The following is a 17,150-nucleotide window of genomic DNA, read 5'->3' as shown; positions in this document are numbered from 1 at the left end:
CTCTCTGTAAGTGTTTTCCTCTCAGAAATGGGATAATAATCAAACCAAACCCACTTCCTGAACATTTGGTAAGCTAGACTGTGAAGTTTTTGCAGTCAGGATTCATGTCTGCTGGCAGGATTCATGTTTGCTGGCAGCTGTGTCCCAGCATACAGCGCCTGCCTGGCACAGAGTGTTGAATAACAGGGAGAGGAGAAAGTGGGAATGTGCCCAGCCATTATCTCTGTCTGCTGAGAAAGCTTTCCTCCCACAGTTTCCCATTAACATATTCACAGTTAACGAACTCTAGAAGTCCAGTCTAAGCCCTGCCCTCACCCTTCACCCTCCCTCCAGGTGGGCAGGGCAATCCTCCCCTGACTGTCTGGGCTGCGATTCTCAGGGGAGGTCCCCAACAGTCAGGGAGAGTCAGTGATCCAGCAGCACCAGCACCATGAGTGCCTCTGTGCTGAGTGTCACCAGAGCCCTGGGCAGTCTCTCTGGGCTCCTGCAAGTGGCCTCCGTGCTAGGCCTGGTTCTGCTGCTGCTCAAGGCAGCACAACTGTACCTGCACAGGCGGTGGCTGCTCAGAGCCGTCCAGGAGTTCCCGTCCCCTCCTTCCCACTGGCTCCTCGGGCACATGCATGAGGTAAGAGAGGCTGGAGAGGAGTGGGAAGTCTGGGCATCCAGGGCTTTGCAGCATCATCCTGGTCAGCAGATGCATGCCACTTAGGCTTCTTGTGTGACTAGTACATGTGCCTTGGGGGAACACCCAGCTTACTTCTCAGATTTTGGCTCCTCATTCCACTCCCAGGAGCTCCCTTCTGGAAAGAAGCCTTTGCTGGTGCCCTCAGGCTGGTCTCACCCTCTTTCCTTAAGTAGATCTGCAGGCTGTAATGCAGTCCTGAGTGTGCACCAGAGAATGTGGCAAAAATAAATCAGCTGCAAGAGAAAGGGAGCAGGGGTTGACAGTAGAGAAGACTGTCGCCCCAAACAACTCCTCAATCCCGTATTTATTAGAAACAAGGTAACAACTAACAAAGGAGCAGAAGAGGGTTGTACATTAACCATAGGCTTTGTAGATAAATAAGAAAGAATAGGAGTTATAAATTTTTACAAATCTTATAGATAAGCAAGGAGAGTAGGATATATATGGTTAAGCAGTATAGAACTTATAATTGAACAAGCAGATTTAAGGGGATTTTCTTGATAACCGATTAATGGCAGGCTGTCTCTGAGGCAGGGGAGTAACATCCAAAAATGAAGCAGGCGGTGTTCCACCCTAAGCGGGACCAGGCATTCCTGGCTGCCTGGCTTCCAAGACGTAAATCATCCTCTCCCCCAGAGACCTGTTGCTAATGCATGTTCTTCTTAAGGTAACATTTAAGCATGCTTGCCAGGCTAGTTCAATTTTTCATGGGTTATATTTTAAGCACTATGTTGTTTTGAGAGACAGTTACACTGCACCTTAAGGATGATGGCTGTTCCTTCCCGAGTCTTCCCCCTCCTAGCTGAGGAGCCCCAGCTCCTCTCTCAGAACACCCTTCCTGATCCTTCCCTGCCTTGGCCACTCAATCCCATCCTCGAAGCCTAGCCCTGAGCTGCTTGGGAACACAGACAGCAGAGGCGTTCACAGCTTATGGAGACCATAGTCAGGAATCAGGCATCAGGTCCCTGGAAAATAGGCTCACCTGCCAGATTGGGGCGTCATGTCCAGTGCAAGGAACCAACCATCTTGGTTTGCCTGAGACTATGAGATGTTCCAGACTGGTGATTTCAGTGTTAAAACCCTGACAAGTTACTGGCACTATGAGAGAGAAGTTTTCCAGGATGGGGCAGATAAAGAGTATTGACATTGAGTTGCACCATTAAAAGAATCTGTTTACCTCCTAGTTCTCCTTCCCCAACCACAGTACCGTGGGCTCCTTGGGCTAAGGATGTCACCCCCTTCCAGTACCCAGTTACCAGCACAGAGCTGACCCCAAGGGATGCCTGGACAGGTTGTGGAATGACAGAGGAAGGAGCAGCTTGCAGCTAGATGGAGATGGTAATTGCTCTCCAGCTCTGTCAGTACTGGTCCTTCAGCAGGGGAATCAGTAAGTGGGGGCATGTGAGGAGGGGCTGTCTTGTGGTGTGTGGATTGAACAAGCCTAGCCTAGGGATGTTGCTGAGGAGGCCAAGCAATTTCAGCTAAATGGAACCAAAGACAGAAACTTCACATCAGCCACAGGGAGACAGTCATAGGCCAGTTTCTTCATGCAAATTGTTGCATTAATGACTACAGATTGTTCATTTGGAGAAATTGAGACCTTTTGCTAGATGCAGTTGTCACCTTTCTGAGCTAGGATTTGACCTAAGCAACCACTAAAATTTCCTCCACTGACTCCCATTACACGGATGGTGTGGAGACTCTGTAAGCACGCCAGTTCTACTTCCATAACTCCTATTACCCCCAGTGCCCAATCAGCTCTCAGCTTCTGCTGGCCTAATATATTGCAGCCAGATTTTTCTTCCTCCTACATATCTGAGACTTCATTTATTCGGTACCTCTGTTATTGGCTAAGTCAAGAATTAGATTGCCATATGCAGTAGGTTAAAGCTAATCTTTCAGGCCAGGTGACAACTGATAAGTGAGACAGGGAAGCATATTGCCTCTCAGCCAAGCTACCTGGATTCTACCCTAGCTCTGCCACATACTTCAAATGCTTGCTCTATCCTTCTGTTTCCTCATCTGTAAACTGGGGGTGATGATTATTATAGTCTTGTGTGAGTTATACTAATCTTCAAATGTCACCTGGCACACACCAAAGGTCACAGTTATACTCTAATTATAAAAATTAAATATAATGGTAATGCCTATAAAGGACAAGCATGTTTATAGAATACCAAACCTGCTGCACTAAATAGGGCTGAAATCAGTCAGGAACCATGAAAGGGGAACTCCTGTATGGGAATCCACGACCCAACAGCCTCATCTTTCCCAGATCCTCCCGCCACAGGTCAGCACAGCCCACAGCACCTGACAATTGATCGCCTGTGCTGACCCTTTATTTTCTGCCCACTGTCATGGTATCTCACTTGGAGACATTTTTTGTGACCCCAGTTCCCAGGAGGAGGCAGGTGAAACAGCTGTCATGGACTGTGTGAGTGGCCACAGCCTAAAAGCCAGTAGACACTGAGTATCAGTCTACACAGTTACTGCCACTGAAACTATGGGCACCATCTCCTCTATAAGAGTCTCAGCTGGCCCTGATCACACCTGCTCAGGAAGAGATGGCTGTCCTAAGCAGTTGTCTGGAAAGTTGACAGACCAGTGGGTGTCAGAGTGACTCAGAGAGAGGAAGAGCCAGGCAGAACACCATCTAGCTCCTTGGTCTCCCCAGAGGAACTACTGACACAACCCAGGAGCAGGAGTTTCTGGAAGCCAGCTGGCTTGGAGAGCAAGCAATCAGAAAGGAGGCACACAGCTGTGCTGAAACAGGATCCCCAGAGGGCCCTACTGCACAGGTTTTAGGGACCCTGGAGGATGAGGTAACACAGCTTCATGCTAAGAGTCTCCCACAATGCAGTCCCTGCACCGGATCCAAGGAGAAGGGCAGCCGCAGCGGTGGACATGACCTGGGAGCACAAAGAAGCCTCCTTAAGTCATTGGACAATACTTCTCAGTATAGGGCCTGATTGACTTTCCCACCTCTACTCCCACTAGAACACAAGTTCCATGAATCTGGAATTCCTATCAGAGCCTTGCTCATCAGAAACATTTCCAAACTCCTAATCACTGCTGATATCCAGAACTATCTCCATGTGGCCATCCTACCCTCCACCACCTCTCTAAGCACTGGACCTAAAGAGGAAGGAAGGTTTTATTGATTTGTCTTTCCCTTGGTTACAGTTCCAAAAGGGTCAGGAACTACAAGAGCTTCAGAAAAGGGCAGAGAAATATCCATGTGCCAGTCCTCGCTGGCTATGGGGGAGCGAGGTTAGCCTGGTAGTCTATGACCCAGACTACATGAAGGTGATCCTGGGGAGATCTGGTGAGTGTAAACCCACTTGTCTGTTGGAGGGGTTCTTCCCGCTTGGATACATTCCTGGGGTACTGTGACATTTCAGGAAAGACTGCTGGCTCAGTCATAAATATCTGATCCTCTACCTGTCATTCCTCAAGCCCAAGAGCCAGCAGAAACCCAAATACAGTTACTCAATTTGAAAGTTTAAACACACATAAAGAATTACCTCTTTTGCTTTCTTTTTCCTTCCTTCCTTCCTCCCTCCCTCTCTCCCCGTCCCTCCCTCCCGCTCTCTCCTTCTATCTTTCTTCTTCCTTCCTTTCTTTCCTCTCTTTCCTCCTCTATTTCTTTCTTTATTTTTTTAATTTAATTTAATTTCTTTTCAGTGTAACAGAATTCACTGTTTATGCACCACACCCAGAGCTCCATGCCATACGTGCCCTCCATAATACCCACCACCAGGCTCCCGCAACCTCCCACCCCCACCCCTTCAAAACCCTCAGATTGTTTTTCAGAGTCCATAGTCTCTCGTGGTTCATCTCCTCCTCCAATTTCCCTCAACTCCCTTCTCCTCTCCATCTCCCCATTTCCTTCCTCTGTGTTATTTCTTATGCTCCACAAATAAGTGAAACCGTATGATAGTTGATTCTCTCTGCTTGACTTATTTCACTCAGCATAATCTCTTCCAGTCTCGTCCATGTTGACACGAAAGTTGGGTATTCATCCTTTCTAATGGAATAATACTCCATAGTGTATATGGACCACATCTTCCTTATCCATTCATTCGTTGAAGGGCATCTTGGTTCTTTCCACAGTTTGGCAACCATGGCCATTGCTATTATGAACACTGGGGTATAGACAGTCCTTCTTTTCACAACATCTGTATCTTTGGGGTAAATACCCAGTAGTGCAATTTCAGGGTCATAGGGAAGGTCTATTTTTAATTTCTTAAGGAATCTCCACACTGTTCTCCAAATTGGCTGCACCAACGTGCATTCCCACCAACAGCGTAAGAGGGTTCCTCTTTCTCCACATCCTCTCCAACACATGTTGTTTCCTGTCTTGCTAATTTTGGCCATTCTAACTGGTGTAAGGTGGTACCTCAGTGTGGTTTTAATTTGAATCTCCCTGATAGCTAGCGAGCGTCTGGGTGGTGGCTCCTGTGAGGGGTGGGGCCTAGGCAGTCAGCAGAACCATAGCCATTTGCACTCTCCATGCGCGCACCAAGATACAAGTCTGAGTCACACCCCACATCCTCCTCTATATCTTTTCTTTCCTCCTTCCTTTCTTTCTTTCTCTCCTTCCTTCCTTCACACCTTCCCTTCTTCCTTCTTTCCTTCCTTCCCTCTCTACTCCTTCATCCTTCCTTCCTTCCTTCCCTCCTTTCCACTTTTTATTCTTTTCCCCTTTTATTCTTTCCTTCTTTCTTTCTTTCTTCACCACAATGGTGCAGTCCCAGAACTCAAGACAATTTCCTATTGATGATGGCTTGCATGGAACCCCGATCTGTTGCCTGTGCTGGCATGTGGAATGACTGTGCCACCACAAAAAAATCATAAAACAAAAACAAAACCAAAAAAGTAAGAAAACAAACAAACAAAAACCCCACTGGACAAGCTACTGTCTTCTCACTAGCACTGAGGACAGAAGCTATATATCTTACTGATTCAACTTCCTACTCCCTAGGGCTCTGTGGTGGGACACTCAGTCTGCTTTCCCGAGCCTATAGTAACTATCAGGAAAGACAGAGAGTCCTGGTTGGAAGGCAAGTGGGATGTGGGTTGACACAAACTGCCAACTGACAATCATCAGGAAGGGATGGGGGACAGTGCTCTAGACCACAGTTAACTCCTGGGGGCAGCCTGTCTTCATTGGTCACCTCCAGTTTCCTCTAATGCCTTTCTTACTTTCAGACCCAAAGTCCGATAGTTCCTACAGATTCATGGCTCCCTGGATAGGTAAGTATATTTAACAAGGACTACAGTTCACCTTCTGCTTAGGTTGCCAACAAATATCCATTTGGCCCAGTCAAATATGAGGTGACCAGCACCACAGTCACTCCACTCAACTCTGAATTGAGCTTCCTCTCTCTTCTTCAGATAAAAACCTCACCCCTTCCTAATGGAAGGGGAGCCCTCCTGCAGCTCAGTTTCTCCCACATCACTTCTCAGTCCTCCATAATGATCTCAGACTAACTTTTCATTGAAGTCCTCCATTAACCCAGTGCTACTCTGTTTCAACCTCGATCTCACAGCTGTGCACCAGGGTTGGGAAGCCCCCTTCCTGACATGCACTGTCCTTTCCTGCCTTGTCCAGGATGCCCTTCTTCTGACACCCTGGGTTCCTCCCCAGTTGTCCCCAGACAACTCTTGAGAGGTTCCTTCCCCCCACACACACTCATTGCGGTCCAGGGTATGGTTTGCTCCTGTTGAATGGGCAGACGTGGTTCCAGCACCGGAGAATGCTGACCCCAGCCTTCCACTATGACATCCTGAAGCCCTATGTGGGGCTCATGGCCGACTCTGTCCAAGTGATGCTGGTAAGTTCAACCCCTGCTCACCTGCACACTCACACCCACAGCACAGTTCACAAAGTCCACTCTAAGACAGTTGTGTCCTTCAGACATCCATTAGACATGGCCCCCAGAATCACATTTATACCATACTATGAGACAGGGCCCCCTGGGGATGGATGGAACAAGAAAGTATCTGGGCACCTGTTTACATCCACCCTTTGCTCACAGCCCACAGGAGAGACAGTCATGGTGGATAAAGTGTCTCTTCTTGTCCCTCTTCCAGGTCTTTGACTTGGACAGGAAGAGTAGCCAATGCCCCTAGACAACAGGACAAACTGTCCCTGGCTGGCCTGAACAGTAACAGCTTCAGTGGCAAGGTGGACATCCCATGATGTTACTCAGATGGGCTCTGGGCTAGGGCTGAAAGCCTCTGATGGATTTTAGCCATTCCGTGCAGTGAAATGGAGACCAAGTCTCTACCCTCCACAGCTGGGTCTTGCCATAACATCTCCTCTGAGCCTGACTCTATTTCTCACTCACTGTGCTCAGCTGACATTTGTTGAGTGAGAGGAACTGAAGTCCCTGATACCCCTTCTTTAGAAACCCCAGTCTTAGCCCCTTGATCTTTCCTTTGCCTTGAATCTTGCTCCCTAAATTGGCTATATGGTTCTACACTGATGAAACACAACTGCTTTAGAAAGTGAGGGCATCTTATCAGAATATGTGGAGAGGCAGAGAGGGAGTCTAACATTGTCAGCATGGGCCTTCTGGAGGAGTAGCAAAAGATATATGTGTCCCTCTACCACAGGACAAATGGGAGGAACTCCGCAGCCAGAACTCATCTCTGGAGATCTTTGGACACATCTCCTTGATGACTTTGGACACCCTTATGAAGTGTGCCTTCAGCTACCAGGGCAACCAACAGGCAGATAGGTCAGTAAAATCCTTAGTTGTGAGGTCCTATTTCTTACCAACTGGGATGGACTATCTGAAAGGCAGTTAGCACATCTTGGATGTTTACCAGCCCAAAGAGTCACATTCTGCTGAGAGCCCCTGGCCACAGTCAGATTCAGCCCACGCCAAGCCTTCATTAAGCACAGACCCTGCTCTCTGTCACAGGAAGAAACCTGGATGCCAAAGTCCCTCATAAAGGGCTGAGGGTCTCAAAGATGTAAGAATGACATGACAAACACTTAGGGTCTCCTGTCCCATTGATTGAGGAATACTCCACCCACAGGCCCACCACACTCCAGGTCAGATGCTTCCCTCCATCCAATCCATTCTGCATCCTCCCTTTCAGGTTCTCACAGTCCTACCTTCAAGCCATTTGGGACCTGAACAACCTGGTGTATTCCCGGATGAGCAATGTTTTCTACTGGAAAGACATCATCTATAAGCTGACCACTGAAGGTCGCTGGAACCAACGGGCCTGCCAGCTTGCCCATCAACACACAGGTTGTATCTGCCCTCTGGGAAGCCCCCCTCCTTCATCAGGCACATCCCAAAGGGACTGGCCCTGACCCTCAGCTGAGTCCTGACCCTGGCTGTCCCTCCAGACTCTGAAAAACACCCACCCAAGTACTCCCCTGCTGCAGATGTTAGGGTGCCAGGTGCTAGGCAAGAAACTACATCTATTACCACATGGGTGAAGGCTGAATGACAGTCCCTGCCAGCAGCATTCAATCAGAGCCTCTTGGGCTGTGCTGTTGAGGAAAATGATGACCTGCAAGCACCTGGTGCTAGAGCTCCCACCCCAACAAATATACCCACTCCCACTCTCCTCCTGATCCACCTGGCACCCTGACTGGGGCTACTGTGAGTATCTGTGTCTGGGCACCCAGAGCGTTCAGCTCTGCCTGGGAACACTGTTCTGGACAGACCGAGTGATCAAGCTGAGGAAGGCTCAGCTGCAAGAGGAGGGAAACCTGGAGAAGGTCAGGAGCAAGAGGCACTTGGACTTCCTGGACATCCTCCTCTTTGCCCAAGTGAGTGTGGCAGGGAAGGCCTGAGGTTTTACCTACAAGTGTGGAGGAGGGGGGCAAACTCAAACCCTGCCCTCTCTTCGTGTCTTCCCAGATGGAGAATGGGAGCAGCATTTCTGATAAGGACCTCCGTGCGGAAGTGGACACCTTCATGTTTGAGGGCCATGACACCACAGCCAGTGGCATCTCCTGGATCCTCTATGCTTTGGCCACACACACAGAGCATCAACAGAAATGCCGGGAAGAGATCCAGAGCCTCCTGGGGGATGGTGCCTCCATTACCTGGTGAGTGCTCATGAGATGGAAGGCCCTGCCCTCTCAAGTAGAGAATTCCCTGGCTGCCAGGGCCTTACCCACCCTTCAGGATAGCTTTGTTTTAGGGACCACTTGGACCAGATGCCCTACACCACCATGTGCATCAAGGAGGCACTGAGACTCTATCCACCAGTTCTATGTGTTGGCAGAGAGCTCAGCAAGCCCATCACCTTCCCTGATGGACGCTCCTTACCCAAAGGTGTGAACTTCCCCACTCTCCCTCAATGAACACTTAGCAAGAATGCATGGGAAGTCAAATCCACGTGTTCTGGACAGTTGGTGCATGTCTTTCATAGTCATTTCTCCCTCAAGAAAATGAATACTTCCTTTGTTGTTCAGATGAGGTATATGGTATGAGTCCCACAGAGTTTAATCCAAGAAATAAATACATCACAAATACATCACCTTAAATGTGGCTTTGGGTTTTGCCCTAATATTCTCATTCTTTGAGATATGAGTGCCTGAGAGACCATCAGACAGAGCAGGGGGATAGGAGGTCTTTCCTTATAGGGTCTAAGCCAATGAGAAAGATCAGAGAATTCACCATCATGGCTCAGATGGTCCAGTCTCCATCATCTTCAGGATGATGGCAGAGAGCAGCTGATGACCAGATCTGAGACCCCTGCCATGACTAGAGGCCACTGTTTGTCTCCTCTCTGCTCTGAATCCCAGCCCTGCCACATCCTAGCTGGGTGGTCAGAGGCAAGATGCTCAGCCTCTCTGAGAATTAGGTGCCTCATGGGAACGATTGAGGATGGGAACCCTCATTGGAGGGTTATTGTGAGGAAGTAGGTGTTCATGGATATTTCCAAGAGGTCATGGATGGTAGTTGATAAATGTGAGTTGTCCCTTGAGTTGCTCCAAAAAGTAAGCCTCCAGTTACTTCCTGCATCTCAGTCTGGTCATGGTTAATCTTCTAATCAGTGCACACATGCACACCTGTTGTGCCATGTCTGCCCCATCTCTCCTGCAACACTATCATTCCATTCACAGTGATGAGAAATGGCTCTCATGTGGCTGCCAAACTGTGTGTGGGTGCAGCTGGGCCCCACAAGCATGTATGTCCAGCCTTCTCTCTTCTGCTCCACAGGATTCTTAGTGACGCTCTCCTTTTATGCCCTTCACCACAACCCAAAAGTGTGGCCAAACCCAGAGGTATGATGACCTTGGGAGGAGGAGGTGGGATGACCTCTCCAGGTCATCCCCTCCAGGTCAAACCCTCTTCCTGGCCCATGTCTGGGTATGCTGTCCCTTGGATGATTGGAAGGAAGGACTTGACCACACCTGTCCTGGCCCTGGTGCTCCCTCTGCAGGTGTTTGACCCTTCCCGGTTTGCACCGGGCTCCTCTCGACACAGCCATGCTTTCCTGCCCTTCTCAGGAGGATTGAGGTGAGGCACTTGTACCAGAATGGGAGGAGGCAGGAGGTATTTTGGGGGTACATACTTGATGTTTGTGACTTGCTACATTTATGTGGGTTTCTGTAGATATATCCTGGCATGTTGGAGGCTGGGAAAGAGGTATGTGTCTCTATGCAAAGAACGTTGGTAATCACTGAATGCCATGGAGACTTTGACCCATTGCTCTAACACAATTTCCATCCACAATTCAGTATCAGTGGGTGTTCCATAGCTCAGGGTATTCTTGTGAGTTCTTCATTTTGTGAGTATGACTTTACAAAATTAGATTTTTCTCACATATAATTTTCAAGTGTTGTCAAAGTCAAAGACAGGATGGACTCAAAAGTTTTCATTACACACAATGTCAAACCAGCCTTTTCTACTCAACTCCCCATTCTGCCTCCACACTGCACCATTGACTGCATTGCATGTGTTTCCGTACTCAGCTTCCTGCATGCCTCAAATATTTCAGCCATACACAGGAAATGTTCCTACAGTCTCTTAGGGGCTTCATAAAGAACTTAACTTATCTGTGTTATTATTTTCACCAACCAAATGAATTATTGACTCTATGGTACTGGTCATGTACACTTGACAATTTTCCCAGTTGTCCAAACACTACATATGATCTGGGCTCTATATACCTTAATATTACACTTAGGGTCCAGTCATCCAAATGGGCAAATACATAAAAATGAGGACCTTAAATTGCTTTGGGGAGAAAATCCAGTTTGTTGTATATATACACAATACATGGCATTTGAACGTTATCTGGTGTGTAAAATGTAAAGCACACGTGAAGTAGCTGTTCAGTGGGATGACTATATTCCAGCATGGCTGCTGTGAGATCCTCCAGTGCTGCTGAGAGTGTCCTATAAATAGTAACTGCAGGAAACTTTGTAAGCAATTCCTAGAAAAATGTTATTTTCCAAATACAGGAATCTGTCAATCCTTCACATACAGAGTGAACCCAATTTCACACAATATCTTTAAGCAAATTGTGCTTCCAGATACTGGCTCCAGGATTTGTTTCTCCCTGGGATTGAGTCCTTCCTCCTAGACATTGGTGCAAGTCATGTGGCTTCCAGTAGAGACAGGACAGGGGTAGATAGCTCGGGTCCTAGCTCAGAAGTAATGGTTACTCATATTTTATTTCATTCAGGGTGGGGTTTTTTCAGTTCAATAGACATCATTCAGTTTTATAACTGCCTATTAAGTCTGTCTCTGTGTGCCAAGTCCTCTGTTAAGAGATGGCATACTGCCCTTGACTCCAGGATTTCACAGTCAAGAAATAAATGCCTCCACTCAAAAGTGACATCTTCCTTCCTTCCTTCCTTTCTTCCTTTTCTTTCTTTTCTTTCACTCACTCATTTCCTAACTGACCCCACTACAGGAAGCACCAAGTTCCTGGCACTGTCTGACTCTGGAAAGTGATGTGTCCTTGAGTTAAGTGTTAGGGTGTTGTCAAGGTCCTGGAATAAAGAGACACAGTGGGCAGAGATAGGGGTGAGGGCAGACTGGCATTGCCCTTAGCCATGACAATGTAACAGTCAGAGGTGTAGAGAGGGCATTCTCTAGCATCTCCTCAGCTGGAGCTGAGCTGGGAAGAGAAGAAGTTGAATAGGTGAAAAGTGAGTGAGCCAACAAACGAAAGAGAACTTTGATGTCAGCTGAGGCATGTGGACATGTTGTACCTGTGATGGAGGGCATGGGAGGCTCTGAGCCTGGCTGGGGCTTCAGGAGAGTAAGTGAAGGCAGGAGACAGAAAAGTCTGGGTGAGGAGGTAGGGGGATGGCAAGCAGAGACATTTCTGCAGTAGAATTGGTAGGCTACAGCAGCTGGTTGATTGAGTGGCTGAGGGGGAGGCAGGAGTCTCAATCCAACCTGGGAGGCAGATGGTGCAGCAGGTTGAGAGTCACTAAGGCTCTGCGCCTGCAGAATATTCTCTGTGCCATACTGACTTCCCTACCCACCTCTGTCTTGTCCTTCCTCTGAGGATCTGGACCCCTGTGCGTCCCAGATGGTTAGGGCCTGAAGGATGGCCCAGCCCACCCCCTATGGTGCCCTGTCCTGCTCTGCATTGTGAGACCAGAAATGGCATGTGCAGAGTGAACAACTTAATAATTAACTGTTTTACTGATCACTTGACTTGGCCCTGAGGCTCAAGGTGCTGACCTTCTTGAAATGGGATTTCAGGCCTACTGAGAACACAGATAGGAGTAAGAGCTAATCCTGGAAGGTAGACTTTGTCAAAGGTCAAGGGGAGGAGTGTGAAACAAGCAAGGTGGGGTAGGCGTAGAGATGTGTGTGTGTCCTGAGGGAAGGGAATTGGGCTGGGCCCATACAGGAGGGCCCTGAAAGTGCTGTTCCTGGCTGGGGGTTTGATGCCACTTCTCATTTCCTTTTCCCTCCCTAACCCAGGAACTGCATCGGGAAGCAGTTTGCCATGAACGAGATGAAGGTGGCAGTGGCCCTGACCCTGCTCCGCTTTGAGCTGGCACCAGATCCTTTCAAGGTCCCTGTTCCCACTCCAAGAATTGTGCTGATGTCCAAGAATGGAATCCACCTGCATCTCAGGAAGCTCCTCTAACCCTTGTGGGGTCAAGGATGAGCCCCAAGGCCTCCTGCCTGCCATCATGTCTTCCTGTCAGTCTCTCCTGTCTGCTCTCTTCTGCCTACTTCCCACTTTCACTCTGCCCAGTGCCAGCCTCCTGCTTTCCTCCCCTTGTACATCAGAAGTCTGACCTTCTTCATCTTGCCCTTTCCCAAGATTCCTGCCTTTTTACCTGTTACCTTTCCCCTACCCAGCTGTAGCTCTGACTATCCATGTAAGTCATGATCAGCTGCCTGTCCCCCAGGCTGTCTGCCCTCTCCCCATTGCTATCTCTTTCTGCCTGGTTGTGTGTTCCTTGTTGCTTAACTGCATTACACAGGCTTGGTTCCTTAAAAGAGCACAAGTTGATGATCCTGTAGCTTAGGAGATCAGAAATAGGAAATGGGTCTCCCTGGCACAACAAAGGTGTTACAGAACCTCTAAGGGAGAATCTCTTCTCTTGCATTTTCTACCTTCTAAAAGTCTGCTCTTAAGACTATCCACTGAGGGAATAAGGCCTCCCCATTTATCAAGGAAAGATGCTGTTCTTAAATGCAATTGATTACAAATGCTAATAGTACCCATGAAACTTTTAGTGCAAAACAAAAAACAAACAAACAAAAACAAAAAACGAAAAACAAAAAGAAAATTTTAGTGCAACATCTAGACTTTTGTTTAATTGAATAAAGGGGACTCCCGCCAATCCAATTGATACATAAAGCTGGTCATCACAGTCCACCATTTGTCCTCTTATCATTCACACATTTTATTAAACCATACTTAATCTGAAAATTAAGTATAATAAAGTCACACATCTACCAACTAACCTTCATATGATTGAATGTGTGTTGATCCTTTTCCCCAACCAGGAAGCCGTCATTGGAGGGTATTCTCTCTTCTCACTGAAATCCTGTGACCTACATGCTATGACACAAGGTTGACTATTTGTACCACATGTCTGGTTTCTGCGCAGGATATAAGACAAGAAAGAAAAATTCTGAAACCCATGTGCACACATGCATAATCATATTCATAACAAAGCAGGAAAATGCTAGAAATAATTACCCTCTTTATTTCTATAACCTATGACATGGCCATCCTTCGCATTTATAACAGCCTTCTTCCACTATCCATTCAGTTGTTTTCTTTGCCCTGTGAAAGCACCTCAACCGGTTGTGCTTTTTGCCTGGTGCCATGACACAGACCCTCACTCTTAAAGGATCTGGGCCATTACTAGTCTTGCCTGAATTGGGCTGTGGCATTTTCCCATTTACTCTCATGACAGGGCAAGGTAGTTCTCTGAGATGCCTAAGTATTTCCTCCATTTCCAGCATATTTTTTCTTACGTAAGGAAACTGGCAATTTCCCCCTTAGTAATCAGGATAGATCCAGTACAGTTACTGCTTCAGGGTCCCTGTTCCCACTCCAAGAATTGGGCTGATGTCCAAGAATGGAATCCACCTGCATCTCAGGAAGCTCCTCTAACCCTTGTGGGGACAAGGATGAGCCCCAAGGCTCATGAGGAGACCAAAGTGTCCAAGAGTTATCTTCATGTAGTCATTCTTGTGTCTCCTGCTGGAAGCACCATTACTTTTGGATATAAGACCACTAGGACAATACAGCACAAGGTTACAGGGATAAGTTCTCCATATTTTGCTAATCAGATCACTAGGGGTAAAAATTAGTGGTGTTGCTCCTATTTCTATCCCTTATGTACTGGATGGGTGAGTCCTGTTTATGGGAGAAACAACCCCATATATTGGACATTGAGTTAAAGCAAATACAGCTAATGATGATGAATATTTCTTCATGTGTCTTATAGCCATTTGTATGTCTTTATTGGAGAAGTGTCTGTTCATATCTTCTGCCCATTTTTTGATATGATTGTCTGTTTTGTGTGTGTTGAGTTTGAGGAGTTCTTTATAGATCCTGGATATCAACCTTTTGTCTGTACTGTCATTTGCAATTATCTTCTCCCATTCCGTGGGTTGCCTCTTTGTTTTCTTGACTTTTTCCTTTGCTGTGCAGAAGCTTTTGATTTTGATGAAGTCCCAAAAGTTCATTTTCACTTTTGTTTTCTTTGCCTTTGGAGACATATCTTTTTTTAATTAAATTTATTTATTTTCAACATAACAGTATTCATTATTTTTTCACCACACCCAGTGCTCCATGCAATCCGTGCCCTCTATAATAGCCACCACCTGGTACCCCAACCTCCCACACCCCAGACACTTCAAACCCCTCAGATTGTTTTTCAGAGTCCATAGTCTCTCATGACTCACCTCCCCTTCCAATTTCCCCCAACTCTATCAGATAAAGATAACCGTGATATGATCTCCCTGATATGAGGAAGTGTATATGCAATGTGGGAGATTTGAGGGGTAGAAAAAGAATAAATGAAACAAGATGGGATTGGGAGGGAGACAAACCATAAGAGACTCTTACTGTCACAAAACAAACTGAGGGTGACCGGGGGAAGGGGGGTAGGGAGATAGTGGTGGGGTTATGGACACTGGGGAGGGTATGTGATATGATGAGTGCTGTGAAGTGTGTAAACCTGGCGATTCACAAACCTGTACCCCTGGGACTAGTAATACATTATATGTTTATTAAACATTTTTAAAAATTAAAAAAAAATAACACTCCAAATCCTGGGGTGCCTGGGTAGGTCAGTAGATTAAGGGACTGCTTTTGGCTCAGGTCATGATCCCAGGGTTCTGGGATCAAGCCCTGCATCAATCTCCCTGCTGAATAGGGTATCTTGTCTTCCCTCTGCCTCTACTTCTCTCCTAGCCCACCACACCTCTACTCATGCATTCTCTCTCTCTCTCTCTCAAATAAATAAATAAAATCTTTAAAAACAAAACAAAAAAACTCCAAATCTTAAGGACCCATCTCAGTATAGATTTGCTCCCTTGCCCCTGAGGAGGATCTTCCCATGCTGACACTTCAGGATTTTTTTTTAATCTGTTTTGTAGGATTGTTGTGGGGAAAACACATAAAGTTCCTTGCTCAGTGTCTAGAATATAGTAAACGCTCAATAAATGCTACCTATTACCAAGCATTATGCCCCCATTTCTGTAGAGGAAACTGAGGACTCAGGGGGCAAACCCAGAGTTATGCCCAGAATTACAACCCAGGCTGTCCCACTTCCAAGCTCTCTCCACAACCGCCCCTCATGTGCTAGGTACTAATGAAAGCAAGGGAAGGAGTCCCTGGGCCTGGCCAGCGAGGGGTGGAAAATAAGCATAGAAATGGAGGAAAGTTGAGAGGCATGGGTAATGAGGTTACACACACTTGGGTTTGGACAGGAGCCCAGGACTTAGGGGGAAATGGAGAGACCTGTGGCCCCGTGGGTTGTGTAATGACTCTCCTGTCACAAGGTTGGCCACAGGAGGAGGGTGTAGGAATAACAAGGTAGATGGTGAGGAACAGGGCAGGAGGAAAAGCTGCCTTCCAAAGAACTCCTGACAAAAACACCTTGTTTTCCTTTCAGAGTTATGGGCTTGGAGTCAATTTGGGTAAAGAGAATCGGGAATAAAGTGAAGCTGAGAAACCTACTTGTCCTTCTCAGATGTGCTTTCATTTGCTCTCCATGAGCAGTCAGTGCCCATCCCTCTCCCTAGCACTCTTCACCTGGTGAATTCCTATTCACCCTTCTGGATCCCATTCTTGTTTTTAAATGTCTACTTCCTGGGTGGGCCCAGCCCCGTTTATTCTTTCAGTAGAGGCCTTACCAGGTTTTCCTGTACTATCTTAGTTCACTGCCTTTACCTCCCAGACTGTGAGCTCAGGAAACATTTGCTAAGTGCGTGAGTGAGTAAATGCGTGACCGAATGAGCATTCCTGGGAGGACCTTGGAAAAGGGATGATTATCCTCTTAGAGAAGGAGAACCTGAGGCTCAGAGAGTATGACTGGCCGGCTTCATAAGTCATGAGCGAGCCCTGCACTGGGCCTCCTGAGTGTGAGGCCAGGGCTCTGCCTGCAGGCACAGTCAGCCCACATCACTGAATCGTGGAGTATGACAAGTGTGGAGAACAATGCAGAGGCAGCTGAGGCAAACAGTTTGGAAACCCGGACTCTAATCCCAGCTGACACTCTCAGTGGTGGTTTTCCTCTGGTCACAACACTTTAGTTCCCTATAAGAGTTTTCCTCTCAGAAATGGGATAATAATCAAACCAAACCCACTTCCTGAACACTTGGTAATCTGGACTGTGAAGTTTTTGCAGTCAGGATTCATGTTTGCTGGCAGCTGTGTCCCGCATATAGCAGTTACCTGGCACAGAGTAGGTGCCCCTGAAATATTTGTTGAATAACGGAGAGGAGAAAGTGGGAATGTGCCCAGCCATTATCTCTGTCTG

The 17,150-nt window shown here is 47.2% G+C and overlaps 1 protein-coding gene across 1 annotated transcript; it reads left to right on the top strand.

Annotated features, from left to right (window-relative positions):
- The first annotated feature begins 317 nt into the window (after nt 1–317).
- On the top strand, nt 318–12,869 carry LOC122899935 (cytochrome P450 4A6-like). The gene is made up of 12 exons (XM_044238170.1): nt 318–625; nt 3,869–4,010; nt 5,897–5,941; nt 6,395–6,522; nt 7,307–7,431; nt 7,799–7,953; nt 8,377–8,483; nt 8,575–8,765; nt 8,861–8,994; nt 9,886–9,950; nt 10,109–10,185; nt 12,616–12,869. The coding sequence occupies exons 1-12, from the start codon at nt 431–433 to the stop codon at nt 12,782–12,784; spliced, it is 1,533 nt and encodes a 510-aa protein (XP_044094105.1). The 5' UTR covers nt 318–430; the 3' UTR covers nt 12,785–12,869.
- Nucleotides 12,870–17,150: the final 4,281 nt, after the last annotated feature.

Source organism: Neovison vison, chromosome 2, assembly GCF_020171115.1.
Source record: "Neovison vison isolate M4711 chromosome 2, ASM_NN_V1, whole genome shotgun sequence".
In the NCBI taxonomy this organism is placed as follows: Eukaryota; Metazoa; Chordata; class Mammalia; order Carnivora; family Mustelidae; genus Neogale; species Neogale vison.
The sequence above is the reverse complement of the archived record's forward strand: the minus strand, read 5'-3'. Positions and strand labels throughout refer to the sequence as shown.